This window comes from Aptenodytes forsteri, unplaced genomic scaffold (genome assembly GCF_000699145.1).
Source record: "Aptenodytes forsteri isolate BGI_AS27 unplaced genomic scaffold, ASM69914v1 Scaffold400, whole genome shotgun sequence".
Lineage (NCBI taxonomy): Eukaryota > Metazoa > Chordata > Aves > Sphenisciformes > Spheniscidae > Aptenodytes > Aptenodytes forsteri.
The window spans coordinates 178998-204607 of NW_008794775.1; the positions used below are offsets into that span (position 1 = coordinate 178998).

The following is a 25610-nucleotide window of genomic DNA, read 5'->3' on the forward strand; positions in this document are numbered from 1 at the left end:
CGTCCAGCCAGTTTTTGACCCAGCGCAGAGTCCACCTGTCTAAGCCGTGAGCCGCCAGCTTCTCGAGGAGAATGCTGTGGGAGACAGCGTCAAAGGCCTTACTGAAGTCGAGGTAGACCACAATATGTAGGAGGGATAAAGGTCCCTGTCATCCTGAACTGTTTGTGCAGAGGCATTGGAGCTAAGGAGCGTTGCTTCAAATATAAGACACCCTGGGCCAGCCTAGGGAAAAGGTTATAGTGGAAGTAGTCTTTCTCATTGGACCACATAGAGAAGTTAATTTCTAACTGCTAACTTTCTAACTCTTAGTCCTTTCTCTGGTCTAGCAATACCCCATATGAGTATAGTAATTTCGCCTTCATAGTGTCATTCATAAAATTCTGCATACGGTTTGATACTTTAATATATCTTCCAGAGCTTGATCATGACCTGAAGATTTTCCAGTCTACTAATAGCAGTAACTATTATTACAATATTTAATCAGTTAATCTTTTAAACTAGCGGATTCCATTCTCAGTGCAGGAATCCATGCTGTTTAATTGCAACCAATACATGGAGAAAATGTTTTAAAATTAGGGAAGCACAGAGTTAAGTGGGAGGCTGCTTAGCATTAAATTGTTACCCTAATAAAATTATCCTTTAGCATTACGAAACTTTATCATTTTACTTCACTTGCTTCAAAATTTCAGAATTATTATGATCCCTTCATCTCAAATCAATATCTCACTGCAATGCCATAAACCTCTTTTATTTCCAGGATCAAATCATGTAGTCAACTATATACGTTTATAGAGACTTTTAATTTAAGAAAACTGTTGACAAGATCCAATGTGTACGTAGTGAGCTTCATCATAGCAGAGCATTTGTCTCTATTCAATAACTCTAGTAGCATAATAACCTCTATTTTATGTTGCTAGAGATAGAGGAGATGCCAGAACTACGGTGATTCAGTGATGAGAATGTACTCACCACCACTCTGAAGTAGGATTTGAGAGGTTTTCCAAGTCTCTCACACACAGAATTCTGGTAAAATGACTAGATTTGGGGAGGAGTGGAGAGCGATAATGTCATTTGCCTTGACTTTAGCAAGGCTTTTGACACTGTCTCTCACAATATACTGTACCCAAGTTATGACGTTACGTCTGGATGTGTGGACAACTAGATGGTTAAAAAACTGGTTGGATGGTCGGGCTCAGAGGATAGTGGTTAATAAGTCGTACTCTACCTGGATGCCAGTAACGAGTTGAGTAACGCTGATTTCTTCTGCAGGACAGAGAATTTCTTTTCCTCTGTCCACTGCTGTTGCAGTGCACAAAATGATACCTGGGGTTAGTGGGATTCTTGAGTTTTGGTGAGAAACAACACATTGAAACTATTGCAGAATGAGAAATGCAGTTGTAGAGCTACGTCTGAATTCAGAAGATCATAGGTGAGTTCTTTTCTCTTAGGGGTTCAGCAACTTTGTGCAAATGATTTAATTTCTTTGTACTCCCCTTGTCTGTGAAAACTTAAGCCGGGCAACTTAATGATAGGTTAATTGTTGGCAGCTCATCTTCTCTGAAATAGATTAGGAACTGATCCTTCAAGCAGCTCAGCAGGCTGATCTGAGGGCAGTTTACCATTTTTAGCTACATGTGAGATGGAAATGCCGTAACTGATTTAGCAGGAGCTGAAAGGGAAAATTAATACAAGGCCTAATTTATCACTGCTGTTCTGTGTTCTGCTGCAACATGCATGAATTGTTGTATAATGAATATGTTGCTGTTATTCTATACATAATCTAGGTATAGAATGATGATTAGTAATACCTTACTGCCTTAAATTGCCTTTAGATTAAAGAAGAAGTCCCAGTCGGTGGATATTAGTGGGCCAGGATGCAACCCAGTGGCAGCTGAAGCTCAGACACCTCAGCCCAGTAAATCTTTGCTTGCCACTAAGACAGCTACTTCTGAGGAGGAACAGAACAACACCACAAACACCCAAAGGCGCAATCCACGGAGGAGTGAGTTGAAGAGATATTACACCATTGGTGAGTTTTCTTTCACAGAAAAAATCAAATATACTTATTAAAAAGGCAAGGTCTTCATGTTTATTTGTGTTTTATTTCTTTTGGTTAATTGCAGTTGGCTACTAAGATTACAAATGCTCACAGCGAGCATTAAGATGTCCTATCTTAATGCTGTTGTCAAACTACCTTGAAGAATTAACCTGCTTTATTTATCTTGCACCATTTACATGAATTCTTTCTTCCGTTTGGTTTTTTTTTTTTCTTAAGAACAAGTATTGAAGAAAGCATAAAAGCAATTTTGGGAGGAAGGATATAGGAAGAACATAATTGCCTTTGACAATGGATTGCATCAGATTTTTGGCAGAGATTGTTTAGAAGGCTCCTGGTTAGAAAGGATTTCCAGTTTGTAGAGGGAGGAGGCCTGCTGAGTGTGAAGGATTAGTGGGGGTTCTGGGTATCTTTCTCTGAACGTTTTGGTTTTCTGGATATTCTTCTGGGATTTCAGCATCTACATGATTCTTATAAAGCCATCTTCAGCATCCTAGAAGATGCTTCATAACTTGCTTCCCCATAAATCATTTTTGGACTGGGCCTGACTGATTCCTTTGGTAACATTTTGCTTCTCACCTGATTAAAATTGAGTGGAGAGTGGCCTTGTAGTGTTTGTGCCAGGTTCATTAGCGCTTGTGAGAGGCAGATGTGCTAATAGGAGTGGTACAAACAAGAGGGATGGATGCTAAAGCTGTGCTTCGAAGAGAAAATGTCAGTAGATTTAAGAAAAAGAAGTTATATATTTTAATTGTGGGTTTGTGTGCTGTTGAATTATTGCAGTATAATGTGATCATTTCTTCTGTTCCAAGGTAACTCTTTGTGTGACTTTAACTTTTCTAAAAGGTAAAGAAAAATGTGTTGCCTTAAACATCTTCCATTGTGTTACGTCTGAACCCTTGAAGTTGGCTGTCATTGTAAGTTATGTTGTTTTTAAAGAAGAAAACTGCATTAGCAATATACACATTTTAATAATGAAGGCTGTATTTTAAGTGGTGAATGATTGTATGTGTTTGCATTTTTTGATGCCCTGCATTCAAATTGGTCTGCACAACTGCCTTCTGAAAACTCATAGAAGTTTCAATTATCACTCAATCCTATCTAACCCAGAATAAATAAAAATGAGGCAAAGTGAAGGCATTGATGGGTTCATTAGCATCCTGGACAATAGGTCTAAAATTTTACTTTAAAAATCTCAAGTTGCATAATCCTTCTTTAAAGAAGAATCTATCGTATCATGTGTGAGAATAGCACCCTAAAATAAATACTTTATACTTAAGTATAGGACGTTTTCTGACAAAGCATAGTTAAATCAGTGCACATGACTGGCTTTTTACTTTAAAATGTATTCTCTAAGAAATATTGCTCTATGGCTTTTCTTCTTCTCCTTCCTCCAAATAATCTTAAAGGAATATCAAAGATATGCCAAGATTGCTTCATATCTAAAGCAGAGGATGGAATGGAGGAGTTTTGCATGAGAGCAATAATGAAAGTAGAAATCCACCACATCATCAAAATGAGTTCTTAATCTAACTCAGGATTAAAAAATATTATTGGTAAATTGACCATAGTTGAATATTCTTCTGTGATCACCCAAACCACAGTCTGTGTATGGAAGCACAGACTCAGGTTTGCTTTTATCTACTTGTTACATTTGATTCACCTGCATTTTCTTTTGGGAACCTTTACAAAATTCTTATAATGTGAACTACATCAATGTTAGTAACCTAGATGTTCTTCTAGTGATCACAAGGTCTGAGCACTAGTTGTTCGGATCTAACCTCAGTGCTGGAATAACAGAATGTTGTTCATACATTTGATTAATTTGTTTGAATATTGTGCAGCACTTGATTTGACAGACTTGTTGACTGGAAAAGACCTCTGAAGGTTATATAGTCTGGTATCCTGTTTGAAGTGGGACTTCAGCCAACACTAGATCAGAACAGCCAAAGCTTTGTCTTGCCGAGTCTTGACAATCTCCAGGGGTGGATACTCCACAGCCTCTCTGCGTATCATGCTGGAACACGGACAGCATGTCCATAGACAACAGCGTTCATGGGCAACTTGCCCATAAACAGATGCTAACATTTGTGAACAACAGTTGTAGACCCTGGGGAAGTATGAGGGGAACAGTCCACAGAAAGTGGCCAAGCTTACATGTTTTTCTTAAATATCATCTTCCGTTATCCTTGTACAGAGTACTGGGCGAGGTGGCCCAGCTGGACTGACCCAGTATGGGAGATGTATTGGTCTTATGTTCTTATACATACAGCCTTGTCTATGTGACTTGCCTAAGTCACGAGGAATAAGTTGCTAGAGCCAGTATTACTGCATACTACATAATGTTTGAATTTTGCTCACAGGCAAATTGAAGAAACAAGAGTTTCTCTGTATCTTCACAAATGTTTAATGGCACATGTTCCTGAATATCATGAAAATGAAAGGTGTAATCTTGGACAGCACAGTACTGATACCAGATGAACATGTTTACTGTACTGGCTGAGTTGTTCTGATATTGAGCCTATGGTTTTGATAACCTGAGAGAAACAATAATTACCTTCTAAGAGCTCCCATCAACTTCAGCATACTTTAAGTTATGACCTATATCACCCCCTTGATTTAAAAGTAATTTTCTATGACGTCTCAAAAATTACTTCTAATAGTCAAAGTCTAATCAAATAGTTTGTTACTTTCTGAGGATTAATGTACTGACACACCTGCAATGCGCTGGGACTCTAAAGTAGAAAAATATTGGATTCTATGATGTTTTGTGTACAGTTGGCTGTTAAATAGCTTAAACAAGCACATTAGACCTGTTGCTGACCTAACACAATTACAGAGGGTTTACCTTGTTTTGCTCTTGTTTGCATGTTGTTCTCTACTAAAAGCAATCTGTGTCCAAGATCAAGCAACATGAACTAATCATTACTGTGATAAATGGATTAAGAAAATGTGTTAGAAAACTAATGCTCTCAGCTGGCTTTGCTGCTTTCATTTTAAAATTAGTATTCTGTTACATTAACCTCAGACCAAATTGGCAAATGACAGTGTTTATGGTAGTGACTAATGGAGCTTGAGCAAACAAATGACAATTGTGTTTTGTGTTACCCTCATTTTCCTTAGCAATTTTCAGTAATTATCATGATCTTCAAAGTACTTTATAGATATGAGAACTGAGTTCAAATCTGGATGTATAAAAGAAGTATGACATCTATATTTAGACATGTACATATATACAGTGTATATGTTTTAAAATGTAAATGTCAGCATCACATTGCCTGTTCAAACAACTTTAAGGCCTAGTCGGATTTGTTAATGGCTGCCCATTGTATTGAATAGCCATGCAGCTTAAAATTATGTATGAAGAAATTTGTAACCGGTTTTACTTTATCAACTCATGGAAAGAGTAAAATCAAAATTATTTAAGAAATATGTTCTTTTGATTTGGATATGCAGAAAGTACTTCAGAGATCTTTATATAAATCTCACTCTGCTTTGCAGACCCAAAGACACGTGAGCGTTTACCCTGCACACACATGCTTTGCAGAAGAAATTGTAGCAGCTTGTGTATGCTTGCAGCTACTGTGAGCAGATACAGGCGATTGTCTAACAGACTGTGTTCCTAAATACCCTGTAGCATCAGAATGTTTTTTAACTTTTTGTGTCATCTTACGTGTACACAAATTTACCTCAGACCTTTCCAAGTTGACTGTGTAATGAGGAAGGAATATCCTGGCAATTCCAAGAGATTTGAAAATTTCATCAGCACTGCTCCTACTTTAGAGAGCTATCCACAAGATACTTGCTTTGCATTTCATCTTTCCCACAGACTGCATCACAGATGCTTCCCAAACTTAATGAGTGCAGTTGCACTTTTTAAAAGTGGGGGAAAAAGTAGGTAGGAGAGAGAACTGAGAGGAATAGGCAATGGGGAACAAGTTACGTGCTCGGATGAAATGAAACAGAAAATGGAGAGTCAGTGAGGGGGAGAAGTAACTCTTCCATATGGCAGGCTCAGCAGGCAGGAAGGCTCCTGCACCTCCAGTGCTGAACTGGTGTGAAGAAATTGCGTGGGAACTCCTAGATTAATAAGGCGAGTGTAGGAAAAACAGTCTGCATGGTGGGTTGGATGAAGTTTTTTTGAGAACTCTAGAAACAGCACCCAAGACACTTAAAAATAAAAACCTAAAACTAGACTTTTTAGATGCTTCAGGCACTTAAAAATTCAGGCCACTTATTTCTGAAGTGCTTATTGTTGAGCAACTCCCTCGAAAGAGAAAAAGAAGGTATCTGGGTCTTCAGCACTCTAAAAAGTGGGCTGGAATATTATACAATGGAGAATTATATGGGTAACCTGAATTTGAAGCAGTTAGGATGTATCAGCTTAATGCCATGTCCAGGCTACAACTAACTCTTCTCAGCTGGCTTGCAGTTAGCCCAGGTGCAGCATCACAGCTGTGTTGCTTGTAGGACCCAACTGAAGGGTTGTAGGACCATACTTCATGGTATGATGCCTCAAGATATATGTTTAGCAATTTATTAAGGTGACTGAAGTAGCCAATGTTGTTACCCTATGAAGACATGCACTTGAGGTATACTCTGGTTCTGATTAAGCCATGAAAGCCTGGTGTACAGTGCTTAGATCCCTCTTAGATACCAATAGACTATCTACGTGGTAACCCTGGTTTTGTAGATGTAAAAGGCCTTCATTTGTTCTATTTGCCATTAAAATAAAACTGCAGCACTGGTACAGAGTAAATACATTACTTAAAAATAAGATGGTTGCATAAAAATATTTTCGTGATTCTAGGAATCAGGCAAAAGAAATCATGAAGCTGGACAGTAGTTCATACTAGAAAATGTTGTTAGAGTACCATGTTGGTGGGCAGAGGAGGAATGTAGCAATTTTTATTATATCTTCTAATATCTTATAAAAGCCTTAATGCAAATGTTGCTGTACAGGCTTCTGCTAGCACAGCTTATTTCATTTAGAAGACAACTCTCAACTATCTCAGGAGGCATCTTTTGTTGGTGTAGTCTCTTCTCTTCAGTAGAAGGTATGGCTGCTACAGCTACACACACTTAGTAGTTTAGACAGAATGCATGGGTATGTGTACATAATATACAGCATGAGGACACTTGGGAAATACTAATTGCCAAAGTTCCCTTCACTCCAGTGGTTCATTTTTTAAAAATTTATTTCATGTTCCACTTTTTAAAAAAAAAAAAAAAAAAAAGGAACAAACTCTTTTCTTCTCCAATCTCTCTTGCAAAAGAGGTCAGCAGAAATCTTAATAGAGAAAATATTTTCTGCTAGCTTGACCTGGCCATATTAGTACTCTATACTTGTATGTTCCTTGAATATCGACATGTTACCTATTCAGAGTAGTGGAATTAACTGATAGAAAATCAGTGTGGAAGAAAAAATGAAGCTTTTGGGATAAGCAACTCTGAACAAATACATATTAATTGACTGAGTTTCCAAAACAAGTGTCTACTAGCTAATGGCAAAGTGATAAATAGGAAAAGACAGACTTTCTTGTGGGCTCCTAATCTTGTTTGTAAGAAAGTTTCAGTGGGTAGTCACTTTAAAGTTAGTTGGGATTAGTTTAGTCACTACTACTAATTTAGTACTTCAAAATGTATTATTGTGAAAAGAGGATGGATCTTCCAAAGAATTTAATGGCATATAAATGTAAGTAATAACTGGTCACAAGAACTATTATTAATGCACAAAACAGTATAAGAGAGTGTTTATAGAGTGATAGAGAAGATTTTATGGGGAAACCTAAAACAAAATATTTTTTTCAAGTGATTAATAAGTCATAGTCTGTTCCTCCTGTTACGAAAGGGAGAACTAAATGAAAACTGATCAGCTACTATTTAGTGGCTATAACTATACCTAACCCTTGTGCTGTATGCTTTTGATTGAGTCCATTTAAGTCATGACTTTTACAATTATTTGGAAGCATAAATAAATATCATATTGTTTACATGTGCAGTAGATTCACTTTCTTTCTGTTTACATACATTCCAGGCTGCTTCCATAAAATTATTACTTGCTTTAAAATATGTCAGAGCTACCAGATTAAGTGTAAATTCATCCACATTTGTTACTAAATTTATATGGTGTTACACTATCTGCTAATATAAAATTATTATGCGTGACTAACATCAGTTCGAGTGGTGATTTCGTATGTCAGAGATCTCATCCTGATGGAGCTTTGTCACTCATGGACCAGCTTAGCCATTTTGGAGAGCCGGTGTGAGAGCGCCATAGACATCTGCCATTGGTCAGACATCACAGTGAATCTGCTATTGGACTCAAAACTGGAAGAGGAGAACATTGTTGCACCTGAAAATATATGCTTATTTACAACCAAGCTGAGAATCTTATGGGGTTTATTTCATGAGACTACTTGCTATTGTAGTCACTGATTAAAAACAAAGTTAGGGGTCTTCCTCTTACCTTCTCCTCAAAAATGAGCATCAACCTTATTTGAAGGGCAGACATTGTGGCATTGTGGCTGTTTCTTTTTTAGTGCTCAAATCCCTTCCCGCTCTGAGAGATTTTATTTGGGGAGCTCTAGAAATACCTTATTCCTTTTAGGGGACATGATAATAATTGGTGTATTTACTGTAGAGAGATTTTCCTGCAAAGAGTACTCCACTTTCTTTCCAAACATACCTTTGAAAGGTTCTTCTTATCTTTTGGCAATTGAATATAATTGCTTCTCCTCTTCTGCAGAATTGAATGTGGTTCCTTTCTGTAGTAGCTCCCAAATAGCCAATTTTTCTCCTATTTGCATGATTACCTTTCTTGTTTGTTGCTAATACTACAAAGCATGAAACATAGGTAGGTATATTAGAAGTTGTTAGGTAAGTGGTGGAGTTTGATGCAGTAGGTGCTGTAAATTTGGGTTATGTCCTCTCCCTTTTAGAGAAGGACAGATGGGAATGAAGCTGCTAACTCTCTCCCAGAGGATCCAGATGCTGTTCGCACACATTTGCAGAGTCTGACTCTGTCCCATTCAATGCACTTACAATGTCCTTAATGAACACTCACTGCTTTTTGAGGAGCATCATTCTGACTGCCTCCTTTCCAATACGATCTCAGAAACTTTTAGAGGAGGAGGCCGTTTTCCTAGCACCTTGTTACCTGTTTGTGAGTGATAAGGAAAGGGAAATAATTTGTGGAACATGTGGATAATAAGGAAAGTGGCTTTCATAGCAACAGTAACTACGCAAAATTCTTACTCATTCACCTTTCATGAAGATTTTTATTACTGATTCAGATCACATAGCTACTGTGGATGAGCAAGCAAGCGTTTGCTCATGCCTTTGTTTTTTCTCTTTTTCAGAATTTAAAACTTGGAGCCATTAAAGCCAGTTTTTAGTGTTGTGTTGTTCTTTTGTCCTTTACAGATACTCTGTGTATCCTTTGAATATAAATGAGTTCTGAGCTATAGAGGCAGCATCCACCAGAAGAGTGATGCTCATTAATGTCCTTTCATCTCAGCATGTCCCTTTTCTTAGCATCCTGGTTTTGTTTTTAATCATATAGATTGCTATCATATCATCTGCTGAGTCACTTTGGGCAAGAAGTATTTCAGGATTTTATAATTTCCCTGCTTTACATCAGGACAAAGCTGAAATCTTTTATAGTTCTATAGGCAAGCTACTCAACTTGCAAGATCAGCTAATAGTATGTACTCTTGGGATACTAAAATTTGAATCTCTGGGGGAGAAAGAAAGAGAAACTGATTTGATCTGTAAGCTCTAGGCTGATAGAAGGTGCATCACCTTCAGTCTCTCTCTCATTGGAGGCCTTCTGTATAGGGGAAAAATGACTGAAAAAAGGACATGATTTCTAACACCTCAAATGTGCCTTGAGCACCATTCTTTTGAGTATTGTGAAATAGCGGAGTCTTCCTTCTAACAGTAAAAGAACAAACGAGGAAAATGTGGATTCACTGCTGAAATAGCTAGGTGATTTAGTGATAGCAGAGGCAGGTAAGGCTGAGGCTTTTGAACCTGGAGACACAGTTCAGGGACGACAATAATTACTGGTAGTGGAAAAGGGCCAAGTCAGGGATCTCTTGAGAAAAATCTTGATCCATAGAAGTTCATGGGAGCCAATGGGATATATATGAAGGATGCTGAAGGAGCTGGCTGAGGTCATTGTGAGGCTGCTCTCTATCATCTTTGAAAGGTCATGGAGATCATGGGAAGTCCATGATGACTGGAGAAAGGCAAATGCTGCACCCCTTCTCAAAAAGGGCAACAAGGATTATCCAGGGAACTATAGGCTGTTCAGCCTCACTTTTAGTCCTTAGGAAAATCATGGGGCAGATCCTCTTTGAAGCTGTTTCTGGACAAGTGAAGGAGAAGGTGATTTGGAATAGCCAGTATGGCTTTACCAGGGGTAAATCATGCTTTTCGAACTATATTGCCCTCTGGGATGAAATGAAGAGACCTGTGGATGATGGGAGACTGATAGACACCATCAACCATTACTTTAGCAAATACCATGTTTTGTCATGGTCATCGTCTTCCAGAGCATCCCTGTGTCCATGTTGGGGCATTATGGCCTAGGTGGTTGGACTACTTGATGGCTGGAAAAGCTCAAAAGGCAATAGTCACCAAGATGATCAGGGGCCCTGTGAGAAGAGGCTGATGGAGCAGAGGTGAAAGGACAGATTCAGGGCAACCTTACAGCAGCCTGCCACTATCTGCAAGGAGGCTACCAAGAAGATATCTGCCAGTCTTCTCTTTGCAGGGGTACATGGCAGGACGATGGGAGGCAATTGGCCTAAGCTGAAATATAAGAGGTTTAGACTTGATACAAGGAAAAACTTTTTCCCATGGGGAGAGTCAAGGAGTGCATCAGGATGGACAGAGAGGTTGTGCGGTCTCTATTCTTAGAAGTGTTCAAGATCCAACAGGGTAAAGCCCCGAACAACCTGGTCTGATCTCATAGGTGACCCTGCTTTGAGCCGGTGATTAGACTTCAGACCTCCTGAGGTCCTTCCCAGCCTGATTCAAACTTGAAATTCGAGGAAGTGAGTTTTACTGCACGGGCAGAGGACTGTTCCTAGCTTACTGCTTTCATCGGGAGAGAACGCTCTCCTCAGCCACTTATAAGAGCCCAAATTTTGCAGTCTTCATCATGGACTGCTGGGCTACGTTGATTTCCAGTTATTTTATCTGGTAAACTTCTCTATGAGAAGAGGGAATATTATCACACCAAAGCACCTGTTGTGATTATTCATATTTTATTCATTCTGAAGTCAAATGTGAGGTTTCCAGACAGCTTGATAATTCTATACAGCTAAAAAAGTGCACTAAAACTGATTATAAGAATTTGGGATTTTTTTAAATTAAAAAGAAAAAGTTTAAAGTAGCTGAATTCGTTACCTGTTCTTCTGATTCCCCACTCTTAAAAAAAAAAAAAAAAAAAAAAAAAAAAAAAAAAAAAAAAAAAAAAAAAAAAAAAAAAAAAAAAAAAAAAAAAAAAAAAAAAAAAAAAAAAAAAAAAAAAAAAAAAAAAAAAAAAAAAAAAAAAAAAAAAAAAAAAAAAAAAAAAAAAAAAAAAAAAAAAAAAAAAAAAAAAAAAAAAAAAAAAAAAAAAAGGAACGTTTAAAAGTTCTTAAAATGTCACAGAAAATCTTTTAGTGCAAGGGGAGTCTGATATTTCTGTTTTAGGGATCATTTCTGTTCTCCATGTAAGTATTACAAAAGCTATGATTTTTGGGTGTTAATCAGAGACCCAAGTTTATTGATAGTGTCAAACGTCTTGGCGTATTTTTTGTTTGTTCCCTTAAGCTTTCTTTCAATCCATAAAAAAGCCTGCAGGGATGGGGGCCGGGGGTGGAAAAAGACATTTTGGAAAGGACCAAAGCACAAATACTGCAGGTAATCTCAGTTTGGAAAGTGACTTCCCTTCCCTCTGAAGCTAACATTGGTGAAGATGGTGAAGCCAGTAAGTTTCCTTCTGTAGAGTGTATATGTGAGCACAAAATCTAAGATCAAAGTCTGATGTTACTTATTCTAGAATAACTACACTAAAGCAGAAGTCGGTTTGGAATACAGTGACAGTGGCCAAATCCGGCTGATGCTGTGAATGGGTACCACCGGACAGCCTCCAACCCTGTGCAACCCTTGGTGTGGGAGGCACGACCAGTCTCTGTCGCCGTGAACAGTGTTTCGAATACTGTGGTTGTGTCGAGGCAAGATGGCCTGCACTGATGGGGTGAGACTGTTTCCCTCCCCTACAAGCAGATTACTTTCCTGCGAGTCTGGCAACGATCGAATTCAAGCCATTCTTACTGTACTGGGACAGACCCTACCTACTGTTTAATATTTCTGGGTCCTGAACATGAGGGGCTACCAAATATCTCCCAGCACATACTGGGCTCCAAACAAGCTGTTTGAAAAGCTTCCTCTTCTGCTGCCAATTTTTTTTTCTTTTTTTCAACTAATTTTTACCCTTTCCTGTATTCAAACTTTCTCTTTATATTGCTGGATAAATAAGAATGGGATGTGATTTTCAGGAGACAGAGCTGCTGAGTTAGGTTCATCTCCAGGACAGCTTGCTATGAAGTTCCTTTTGGATTTTAACAAACTGGCTTGTTATTATGCTTTTCCCCAAAAAATCCTATGGGAAATGAGTGTTGTTGCCAAACCTTGATTTTTATCTTAGGCCATGAAGAACACTTGGATTTTATCATGGAGTCATTGTACTGTTGAGCGTTCCACAATTACAGAGCATTAGTATGCACATCGGAGTATGCAAAGACTTTACAAGTATAAAATAGCCAACATTTATGAAAGAAGCCTTTTTATAAATTTAGATACTAATTGGCCAGATATGTTCATGAAAACTAAATAGTGGCAGCAGCCCACTATGTTTCCAATGAATCTCATTAATTAATATGCTTGAGAGGTTCTTTTATTCTTTTAATTTGCAGAAGATAGAATGACACTCTTGTTCCTCTGCCAGAGGAAATATGGCAAGCATGATTTGTTCTGAAGAGCTGTTGATTTGCAGTTTTTCAGCCACCTTAGCCATACGTTTGCTTAAGAACACGTGTGACTACTTGGGTATGTAATTAGGTGCTTTTGTGATCTACCTACAGTTTAAATTATGTTGTTCCCTTTTCATTTATATGTAAAACAGTGCTGAGATTGGTTGTTCGATAGTTTGCCAAGTTTCTGATATTCTTGCTCTGAATAAGTCTGAGAGAAAATAGGTCCTCCGTATAGTAATTTTGAAAACATACAACTTAAATGGACTAAGAAAATTAAATGATGTTTTGAGAAATTGACTTAAATTCTTTGTACAAAGTAAATGACAAATGTTCTATCTAAGAACAAGAAGCTGTTGTTTTAATAAAACATGAAACACTGATTGTTCACAAGTCAAGACTTTCTAATGTAGCTGCTAACGTTAACATCAGCTGGGTATTGAAAACTGCTGGGATCTCGGAGAGAAACTGGCGCCAGCGTGAATCCTCAGAAAATACTGAATGACACCACTGCCGATGCTGAGCTAACAAAAAGTCACCTAATGGTGTGGCCCAAACTCAGGTTTAGTAGAAGGTGGTGAATCCACGTGGGGTTGAAACTACATAATCCATAGCTGAGTTTTAGTTAGGTAAAACTCAGTTAGTTTTTTACACTAACTTTAGTTAGGTAAAAAAAAGGTAGAACAACTTTCTCATGTTATCTGATGTTGATCTAAACCTATACTGATTCAGTGTGGGGTTTTTTTATCAATCCTAAATAGATGTTGATCAACCTATACTGATTCAGTGTGGGGTTTTTTATCAATCCTAAATACATACATTCCAAACCTCTCAGACAGAAGATAATATAAAGGTTTTAAAAGATAAACCTTATTACTTATTAGCAAAGATTCAAACCTGTCAGACAGAAGAGGATAATATAAAGGTTTTAAAAGATAAACCTTATTTCTTATTAGCAAAGATTTCATTGTCTGCTGGAAAACAAATCAAGCCAAGCAAGGCAAGTAGCTTGGTCTTTTTTACATACTACATTTCTCTTTAAGGGTTACAGATGGGATTCCAACTTCTCACAGGTAAAAAGCATGAGAATTAAGACAGATAATACGAGAGGTAAAGGGCTCACCTCAAACCCTACAGCAGTCTCCTGCAAGAGAGGAAGAATATATTTTTCTGTGACAAGGTTGTTCTGAAAGATTGGCTTTTTAAATGAGAATACATCCAGTGGAATAGCATATTCTTAGGAATAGCATGTCCTTATTACACTTGATTGTAACTATCCTGTCAGAAAACACTTTTTCCAATAAGCTCCATTAATAAAGGTGGATTGGGTTCAGCTCAGTGTCTCAATATTCATTGAACAGGGTTCCTGCACTTGATGGTCTTTTAGAAGCCCCATCTTCTTCACTACTTTACTGCCATAAACACCATCAAATCCATTTTCTTATTTCATTTACCAGAGACAGAAAATGCATAACTTCATTTTCTTTTGGATAGTTTGACAATTTCTTCTTAGGGACAATAAACTTTTTTCTCTATACTGGCAAGAACAACATGCTGTAAGTTCTTTTGTAATAATTTAATTTTTGTATTTTTCTGTGACGATTTGCTAAATGACAGGAACAACTTGAAAACAGGATGTTTAATTTTATTTTTTAAACATGAATAGCGAAGCTGTTACGTTGGGAGAGAACAAAAATTCTTTATTACAACTTGTACCTATATTTCTTAGAAAAGAAAGGCTGAGAGATGATTTCATATGGTTGAAATCATGTCTGAGGGATCTATAATTCATCTGAATAGACCACGAGTTAATAAGCTCTGCTTGGGTACAGGAAGAGATATCCGATCACAGAGGTAAAGGTGTTGGACACAAGGAGTGGGCAGCACTGCAGTTATGAAGAATGTAGGCTCAGTGAAGCACCAATACAAGAAGAAAGCAGCAAAAGGGTAGGAGTGCAAGCAAATGAGAAAGGAGCCCAGGGCGTGAGGAGGAGAGAAGCTACAAAAAAGTTTACTTGAGAAGAGTGTAAATAATGATGCAGTGTACCAAAAAAGCCCCGTCTCATGCCGTAATCCAATGTTCTGTTAATAAAATCAGTGATGGTACTTCTGATTCTTGTTCTGCTGATGATGTTCCTGCCAATCACATTTGGTATTAAGACATTTTTAATTTTAAAGAGATGGAGAGAACTTCTAGCTAATTTATTTGTAAAAATACAGAAATCCCATTTCAAATATACTGATAAGAAGTGCTTTCCTTCAGTTATACTCTTGTGAGGGGGCAAAGGTGGAAACATTTAGCATGTTTTAGGTACCCACCCACTTCTAGACTTGATACTTGCCCCTTTTCTACTGTCAGGATGACTTATGTGTGAATGTGATGTAAAAATAGAGAGGAAAAAAACGAAATATAATTCGATTTTTAGTTGCTAGAGACTTCAGTGGGATTATGTTTTTCTAGCCGATGCACATAATATGAATGAATACAAAACTATGTATAGTAGCATCTGTTGGTTAACAGCACAACTGATGTTTCAGTTTTGAATGTTCATAAGCTACCTGTAAATTGGTATACTATCTCTGTCCTCTGGAAGACAGGAGATGCATGTTATGGTGGCTGTGTGTTTTCTTTTTTTTTTCTTTTTTTTCTTCTTTTTAATCACAATGTAGAGATTATTTTATCTTTGCTAAATGAAACAGTGAAAAAAATATTATTTCTATGAACAGGACAGATTGTTAAGATTTGCAATTATTCTTATTTTCTGGGGGTTATATTCCATGATCTTTGTGCTCAGCTACTCAATGAAGCAAGTTCCCTTAAAACCATCTGCAGTAATACTACAGCTTTCTTCCGATATTTATCCTGCTGAAACCTTCCAGGTCTTCAGTTAGCTTGCTAGTTGGTTGCTTAAGGCAGAAGTATCAGAAATATGGAGGGTTTGTGCAAACTGCTGTTATTTATACCAACACCAGCCCCGAGAGGTAGTGCAGATCTGTGTTCTTCCCCAAATGTCAAGCCAGCAACACGCCTGGGGAGGGCAGCTGTGTTTTAAAGTCCAAAGCAAAAACCAATGTCCGGGTCAGTTGGCTTCCTCCGTCTCAAACCGTCCTGCGGAGGCCGTGTGTAACCCCAGGGTAACAACAGTATGATTGCCTTCCCAGGAGCCAGGCACTGAAAACAGAGATTTAGAAGGCTGTATAACAGTGCCACCAGGTGATAGCATTAAACGCAGGGTTTGCTGCCAGAGTAATTCAGCTGAACAATTATTTGCAGATTGACTCTGTTGTAAAGCATAAAGTATAATTTTCCTCCCTAGGCTAGTGTGTGTAGATCTTCAGACATAACTAACCTGCCTTTGCTATAAGATCCATCATAAAGACGGTGTCTATGTATAGGGGTTTTATTGGTGGGTTTTTCTGGGGAGGAAGAGTGGGTTGCTTTTGGGATTCTTTGCCATTTTTGTGGGTTTCAGAGAGGCATGTTCATGTTGTGGCAGAAGGATCCGTCTCTCTGAGCTTGTTTACTTCTGATACAGCACAGATGAGAAAAGAATCAGGACAATACTCTAACAAATATCAGTCTAATGTTATTTATGTGAAACCCCAAGGCATACGGGATAAATCTATTACTTGTTATTGATGCCCGTTGGAATCTAGGTTATTTAGCATCAAGTAATGTTATTTGAAAGCACATTTAGTTTATATGGGACATCTGTGATGATCCTGCTGGAGTGATTTATGTAGAAAAGTTGCTAGGAATGTGATCCCATCCTAGTGGGGAAACTCATAAAAATAAAAGAAGACATTTGCAACTCAGAGGAGTTTGTTAGCTACCTCGTGTTAGTTGTTTGCTAACGCTTGAGATATATTAGCATAATGGGAAAGCTGTTGTCACGCAGTCTACCATCACAGCAAGAGAAAACTAAATAAACAGGAGTCCCATACAACACAGCGTATTCAGGAAGCACTGATAAAGGTAATACAGAATGATTAAGGTTTTTAAATAATTTCCTCTTCCGCTATATTTGTGTTTGTTAATAAAAACGGGGTCTTCGGTTAAAGTGTAATTGGATTTCATTGCTTGAAGCAACCTGCCCCTGATGCATATCCCACTCAGGGAAGTGCTACAAATTGCTGAATTAATGGAGGGTGGGGGAAGCAATGTGTTTTCAGTTTAATACTTGTATTCCCTCTACCAGAGCTTGTGCTTTGCTAGGGTGTAAGGATGCAAAGAAACAGAGAACAACTCTTCCCACTCTTTGAAGTTAGGAGTTCAGGAGAGGGAGGGAAGAAGGGGTTTGCCTTTTCTTTTTAATCAGCTGTAAATTCACAGCAAAGAACTGATGGAAAATTACTTTGTCTTTGTAAACTTCTATAAACAGTATAATTCATGCTACACGTCCTAAAGTTTGTGAAAGTCCTTACCTGTCATTTTGTTATTTTCTGTGAATTTTGGAGCAGATCCTTCTTCACTTGAAAAAGTGGGATTGTATGCAAGATAAAGACATTCTAAAGCCTCTTCCTTCTCTTAGTAAACACAACTTGATAGAAGCATAATTTGTAAATTGCTGTAGTTGTTGGTGGGGTAGAGGGTTTAAATGTACTTTTATGTTGTTGTATTTGTGTGACTTAGTCAAAGCCATCTTCATGAGAATGTTTTTGGTCTGTTTAGGCTGTAATCTGACAAACAGTTGTGATCCCGCTGCCATCAATACTGCATGAACAGGTTCAGCTCAAACTATTCAATACAGATCATTTCTGTTCATCTCAGTATGGTTTAAAATTTTGTTTTGGGAGATTTTGTTTCACTGGTGCAAGCAGGATCAAGCAATTTGCCACCAACTTCCTTAGCAGAACCCTGCCCAAAAGGCTGTTGAAATCGATGACATCACTTCATTTATTTAGAAATCAAGCGTCTGTCTTCCAGTTCCACAATGCTCTAAGTTTTGTATTGAAATATACACAAATTCCTATTCAAGTAAACTGAACTACTCCTGTAAAAATTTGAAATTCAAATTCAGTCACTATGACCATGGGCTAAAATGATTGGATAGCTTTCTTCTCTTGTATGAATGCTGATCTCCTTCATTTTCATAATGCCAGCAAAACCAGCAGGTAAACTAGTTGCTTTGCAAGGCAGATTGTCTGCTCTGGTATCTTACAACATTCCTTGTTCCTGATTCCAGCTCTATTTCTGATTACTGTCTGTGAACAACCGTACAGATATGTAAGGGCAGACCTTCCTAATCAGAGAAGTAAAATTTCCTGGTAAATGGCAGCACTGGCAGCCTGGTAGTCTGTACCAACCTGAAATCCTGGCAGAAGTCACTGAAGTTGGGAAGAAACCACAAGAGTTTCAGAGGTTGCACACATGCTCTGATACAGGCTGTAGTAGTTTCTTCATAATAAATTATGTATGACACCAGTTGAGTTATTAGTGTTTCTTAATGGCTAGTGATTTAAGAGTTTTTCAAATGCAGCAGATACTTATATGCTGCCATCGTTTAGGGGAGGAGAGGGTAGTTAGTGCGTTGCACATCCCACAGGGAAATTAGCTGTTACCCAGTTAACCACTTCAAAATATCAGTGCCTACAAATCTGATTATCAAATTAGATTAAATGCCTTTCACTTAGCCATGTAGAATTTGTGAACACAGATAATTTAAAAACAAGTAAGCTTCACAAAACTTGGAGGCAGATACAAAAATGTATAATTTGTTTTAATGTACAATGCAAATATAATCTACACTACTACGTTCAGTCATGATCCCTAGGTAAAGGTATAAATCTGCACAAGCTCTCAGTGTTTGTAAAGTTTGCTCTGAGTTTGCTTTGTCAAAGCTTTAAGCAGAATCTGGCCTATCGTTTCTGCACAGTGCTATTCAGTAGGCTGCATGGGATAAGGGGGAAATTGGCTTCACCTGCATAAAGGTGTTGTGTTAGCAATGAATGTGATTCAAATAGAGTATGGAATTATGTTGGTAGCAGAACAGCCCGACAGCTCCCTACCTTCCAGGCAGGACGTGCGTGCGCACAGTGCGCTGCTCGAGCAGAGAGGTGTGCGGGAGAGAAGGGGATAAAACTTCTTTGTTTCTTTCCCCACTTCTTGCCCCAACAGATTTGCACCAACAGTGGAATAGTAAATTAGCTCCACTGAGTTCACAGCTTCAATCCAAGAACTGGAATTACTCTTACAACTTTAATAATTTGCTAACTTAATTGGAAATGTTTAATTCTGCTTTCTGTAGCTTTTTGCCACTGTGGTGCCCAAATGGTGTCCACATCTGCTTTTGGACCCTCAAAATGATGATGCTTTTTAATAAACAGGTGCTTTTTAATAATTATTTATTTTCTGTGCTGTGTTAATTTTTCCTTGAAAAAACCCTAACCTTGAATGACACTCAGGAAAGAATTCAGCCAAACTACTTCACAGTATTGAAGCTAGCCTAGGAAGGAGCAGTTTGTACTGTTTGCCGAGCTAAAATGTGGCCCTCTTGGAGATCACTGACCTCTTTTCAAATAAAAACGTGCAGTGAGAGCACCATCTGTGAATTTCTAATAACTTTGTGAATCAGGATCTGATCACTGAAGTAAAACTTCTCGAGGCACGATCTGGAGCGGACATTAGGTTCTGGTTGCTGTGCAAAGCAATCAGCAGCAGTGAAGGAAATAAACTTCTCTTTGCTCCAGATCTTTCTTGCACGCGGTTGCACAATTGTTGCGGTTTCACAACCAACCACCCAAAACCATCTGTAGACATCTGTCTTGTGCCTATGTGTAATCAAATCAAAGAGATTTTAACTTCTGCTGTAACATTAATGTGGCAGCAAAAGTACTTTTTCAAGATGTAAGTGTAGGTCTTCTGTTACAGCTCCTGCTCTAGATTGTCAGTATGAAAGTACCACTTGTGAGACACAAGCTCTATGTCTATCATGAAAATAAATGCTGTCATTTTTCGTAGCATTGATAAATATTAACAAAAACTATTTCTGTTATCTAGAAAAGGGATGTAAATGTAGAAAAGTGGCTCTTTCCAAAAGTGAAAAATACTTCTGTATGTTCTGTTCTCAAATCTTAGAAGATTTTGATTAAGAACATCTTTCTCTCTAAATATTTTACTAATGAGCACATAATGAATTAACTACTTTCCTCGTCATGCAAAGTTTCTCAAAGATTGGACACTTACTGAAATTTGATAGTGTGGACACCTTGACATCGTTAAAGCACATGATTTACTTCTTGAGTTAAAAATTTTGACTGATTCAAACTAATTATAAGATTACTTTATTAAGCAATGACAAGTATCTTGAATGAACACAGTGTCTTCCCAGTAGCTATCTCATAGAGTAGCTTATGAGTAATAGTGAGTGATCAAACTCATAATTACTGTGACACCTGGGACTCCCATTAGTGAACCTCCTGTGCTTGGTGGGTTACAAACAGGACAAGAGATGTAGTCCCCGCTTCAAAGGATTTCCAGTCTGAGAGGCTGCTGAGGAAGGCATGGGGATAAGCAGCACAGAGGAAACAGTGAGCGTGTCCATGCTGTGCTGGAGCTGGCCCTGTGGGAGCAAGAACAAGCCCAGAAGGCTGATTGGAAGACACCTGCCCTGCCCGTAGACATCTGGGTTTGCGTATAAGGTGATAAACTGAGTCAAGGGGATCCAACTGTCGACATTAAGGTGCAAGTTGTGCCTGTGCAGAACCGTGTCTCTTCTGCTTCCACATCACCCCTTGCTTCTCTGCACAAAGCTTTGCTGTAGCATATGCATTTACCAAATCAGATTAACACGAGCTTGGAGATCTGGGCACAGCGCTGTGTTACGTGCTAGGCAGACAACGGCCACAGCTTCTCTTAGCGCTCTTAACATTGTTGTAGGCAGTACAGCAAGAGACTTAAGCAGCAGCTTAGTGGAGGTTTGGAAGTGTGCTTAAGAAAGTCGTTCCAAGGAGCAGTACTAGAAGAAGAACAAAAGTACTGGGGAATTAAAAGCAGTTGATTGAAGCTGGCCTAATTGGCATATCCAAGGCAGAAGCCAATTTCTTCTATTATGGGCATATGAGAGTCAGAAGGCAATAACTTTAAGGTATTATACAGTATTTGGGACTAAGAGAAATGGGTTATAACAGATGGTTACAAATTTTTAAGATATAATTTTGTTCATTTTGATATTTTAAAATGTCAATTAAATAAACAGAACAGATTTTGCGTATTTACCTGCTTAAAATATGGATTCATTAGGTGTGGAGGGAGCTGCTTCTTCTGGATATATCAGGAATCTTTGAATCTGATTTTCCTCTTTTTTTTTTTCTTTTTTTTTTTTTTCCCCCTGCGCGCTGAATAAGATCTTTAGTTGGCCTATGAGCCATGAGACGGGAGCTTGGACAGAAGTTTTTGATGTCCTGAAGTTGTAGATGTTCATGATTTCTTAGAGTTTGTTTATTATTTATCTAATGTTTTTGTACTTCTCAGAAAGGTATTTAAATATCTGTTGTTAGTGTTTTATGTTTTATATGAGATGATCTTATTGGTGCAGCCAAGGGAGTACATAAGGAAAATGTTCTGCGTCTGTCCTCCATTGTGAAAAGACGAACAGCAATTTACCTTACAATCTCATATATTATAGCCATGCATGTCCTCTAGCAAAGCTCTTTTCTTCTAAAATATTAAACTGCAGGACCTATGTAAATTTTTTTGGTGTAAAGATAACTCAGTGTTATTATATTTTGAATTTACAGAAGTACTTATTATTTATTATTGAGAGGTCAAATATTTTTCTGTGTTTCTGTAGAGAATATAACTAGCTTCCCAACTGAACACTGAATGTTAGTAAAAATAAAAAAAAAAACCAAAACACCTTAAACTGTTATGAAAAGTAATATTACCCTTATTTGAGCTAATATGCTGCAATTATGCTAGTAAAAGCTCATTGAATTAACAAGAGGATACTGAGCTTTTCTACTCTGGGCACTAGCCCAGAACTAATTCAGGCTGGTGGTTCTGGGTGGGATCTGTGCTTCTGGAATGAACTGGTGATATGGGAATGGTTTCGACTGGTCAAGTGTGTCATAAAAGACTGTCCCAATTAATACTAATGAGCTGCTGTAGTAGCAGCCATGGCACAAAGGCTGAAAGGTGAAGAATCATAAAGTAAACATTAGTCTCTCACCCATGGAGTGATTGGGACATCCAGATGATGGTACTACAGTAATTCTTAATCCATGCACTTTAACTGTATAAACGGGGAGACCTTTATCTTATGTATAAAATACTGCAAAGAAGCAATGCAGAATCTCTCGATCAGTTCCACGCCCATAGACACCCGTTCCTCCACAGCGTGGCACCATGGCTTGACTTCAAAGCGTCCTTACTGGTACCAATGAAAGGACAGAGCCTGGATGTGTGACACTTGCATTGTTCAGTTCAGCTGTCTTCCCAGTCCAGGGGTGAATACAGCCGCAGGATCACAGAGCTTAACTGAAAAGATATTGAACCTGTTGGTCTGGATAGACTATGTGGACATGAAGATATCTTAATGTGAGATGGTGTTAATGGCTGCCATCAATCAAGGCTTTGATCTCTAGACAACATTAGATCTTGTCTCTAGGCAATGACAGTTCTTAAACTTAATGGGTATGCTAACAGCCTTCATTCAGGCTACATGAAAGCAGCAGCTGAATGCTTCAATGGACTGAGATAACGAGACAATAGAAGCTACTGCCCAAGGCAATCGTGCACATGATAAAACCTAAGTAAGGCGATACTTTTAATATCCCCAACTATCTTATTTGAAAAAATGTTTAATTTGTTCTCCATTTATCCAGGGAGAATAGAAGTCAGCATATCCATTACCTTCCACTGTATCTGAAATTGCCTAAAAAAAATTCACAGAGGAGCCAGCACAGCTTATTAACTCAAGGGCAATACTACTGTTGCTTCCAGGATCTGTGGACAACCTGACCACTTCATGTTACCCAGGGCAAGCATCCTGCAAAACCAAGGCAGCTCACAGTCGTGCTAGACAACTGACTAACATGGACATACAAATGGCTCTGCATAGTCAGCTAAATCCAATGGGATTTTCTTAGCTCTGCTAGGCTTAGCAGAATCACTATTTTGCACCAGTTTTCTCAGCATGCATGGCTTCATCAGCCTTCTCTCAGCTGGGTCCGAGCCAGCTGAGTGCATCTCTGTTCAAGCTAATGAAGTCTTCCAGAAACGGGAGCACTGAAAAGTAAAGTGAAGAGATGCCGAATGGCTCTGTGAGAGCCAGCCTGTGCTTGGCAAGGATGGCACGCAGATCCAGCTGCATCCTAAGCAGCTCCACGCAATGCTGCTCACATGCCTTTGCATCATACTTCCCATCCATGCCTTCCCTTTTCCAGGTGCCGCAGGTCCCTCTCTTCCCCCTCCCATTACCCCGGGAGAGAAAAGCAGGCTGCTGGAGGCAAGTCCTCAAGCAGCCACTTTGAAAGAGACAGAACAGGCTGCTTGGTTTTTTTGTGGGATCAAGTTAATTTTTTATCTCCTTGTTCTTTCAGGGCCTGCTGTTTTTGCCAATAGTATTTCGTGAAGAAAATCTTAGACTCACGCTAGCGTGGAGTAGTAAAATACTCACCAGTCCTCTGAAAACTCAAAATCATCCCAGTCTATGAATGCAAGAGAAAATATATCAATGAACAACAACAATAAAAAAACCCACACACAACAACCCAACAAAAAAAACTATTGAGAGAAATCAAATTAACTCATATTTCTTCCTGATTTTCTCTAATGTGTTTTCCTCTGTCAAAAAAAAAAAAATTTCTAGTTCTACGTAGTGAAACTGAGATTCTCAAGCCATATAAATGTCACCAGTAATTATTGTTATATTATAAAATATTACTATTGTATACAGATTTTAAAAGAAAAAAGGCAATGATAAGTTATTTACTATGTTTCTGGAAGCCTAAGGCATAGATTTATTTAAAATACACTGTAACATGATTGTTTCCTCAGAATTATTATACAGCTAACATCTCATATAAAATTGAATGATTAACATGGTAAAACAAACTTACTTAGCAAAAGAAAAGCTCTGTCACAACATTGTATTTTAGGCACAACACTGTATTCATAAACTCTCCCCAAAACATACTGGAAGTGCCAAATCTATGCTTGACACAGAATTCATACAGCCCTGCTGTATGAGAAATGAGTGAAACCAGGCAGTGCTAGGGACGTAGGCGTGCAAATACCATCTAAAGACATCTTTGTGGGAAAGTGCCATTTTGATTGTGTAACTGGAGGCCCAGAATTCACATCAAGGAATAATTATATTCTCTACTACAGTGGCAATGATGCGATTAATTCAATCTAGTTGATAGATGTCATTAGCGATTTTTATTAGCAAATTGGCCCCGTTGTATTTGCAGACAGGACATTAATGCTATTTGGGGGCCGTGCCATGTCAGAAGAGCAGGATTTGTGCCTGACCTATGTCTGAGAAAGTCGTCCACATAATATGTCAAGAAGGAAGCTTGCTGAACACATTGTGCCCTTAAAAATGCTATTCCAGGAAGAATCAGTCACCATACAAGTTATTCCACAGTTCGCTACTGCAATTGCCTGTCCTATGTGAACTCCATAGGCTAATAGGAATGAGCTCATTCAGAGCATAAAACTAAAAGAGAAAGTAGGACTAAAATATCCAGCAAGGAATCACTCACAAAAAAGCCCCTGGGATGCTTGTGTGTTAGTTTTAAAGGTTAAAAATCTTTTAGGTGAATGCAACACTAGTATTGTGACATCTATTACCACAAAAAGTTTGTTTACAATTGAATATTATTCCTTAATAAGGAAATGTACTTATTACTTTTTTGAAGGATGGAAGAGTTATGTGTTATGTTTTCTGTTCTTAGCTTGTTTTCTATATGATTACAAAAGGTTAATTACAAAGATGCCTTCATTGCTGCAGTGTATTGAAAGCTCATCTCATCCTTAGTGACTGTAGGGGTATGGTTTGTAACATCAGTAGGAGTGGCTGGGGTGTGGTGAGGGATATGGAAAAAATATCCCCAAGCCTTGGGACGGATAAAAACAGAAGTGAAGAGCAGAAGAGGAAAGAAAAAAAGGTAGAAGAGATGAATAGGAAACTGAGTAGACCTCATACTCCAGGGGCTAGGATGCCTGGGATAAACTGAATCTACATAACTTACTGTTAAAGCAGGTTTATATATATTCCTTACATTTTCACGTACGCTTAACCAAGTAAGAACATAAGTGGTTTTTTGTAAATACATGTCCTGGTTTCGGCAGGGATAGAGTTAATTTCCTTTCTAGTAGCTGGTACAGTGTTTTGGATTTAGGATGAGAACAAAGTTGATAACGCACCGGTGTTTTAGTTGTTGCTAGGTAATGCTTACACTAGCCAAGGACTTTTCAGCTTCCCATGCTCTACCGACGGAGAAGGCTGGAGGTGCACAAGAAGCTGGGAGGGGGCACAGCCAAACTGGCCAAAGGGACATGCCATACCATGTGACGTCAT

The 25610-nt window shown here is 38.3% G+C and overlaps 1 protein-coding gene across 1 annotated transcript in view; it reads left to right on the forward strand.

Moving 5' to 3' along the window:
* OXR1 (oxidation resistance 1) overlaps window positions 1-25610 on the forward strand; it is a 155541-nt gene that overhangs the window by 5194 nt on the left and 124737 nt on the right. The window contains exon 2 of the mRNA XM_009274314.2: window positions 1833-2029. Coding sequence (XP_009272589.1) covers window positions 1833-2029 — 197 coding nt within the window. The remainder of the gene's footprint in view (window positions 1-1832; window positions 2030-25610) is intronic.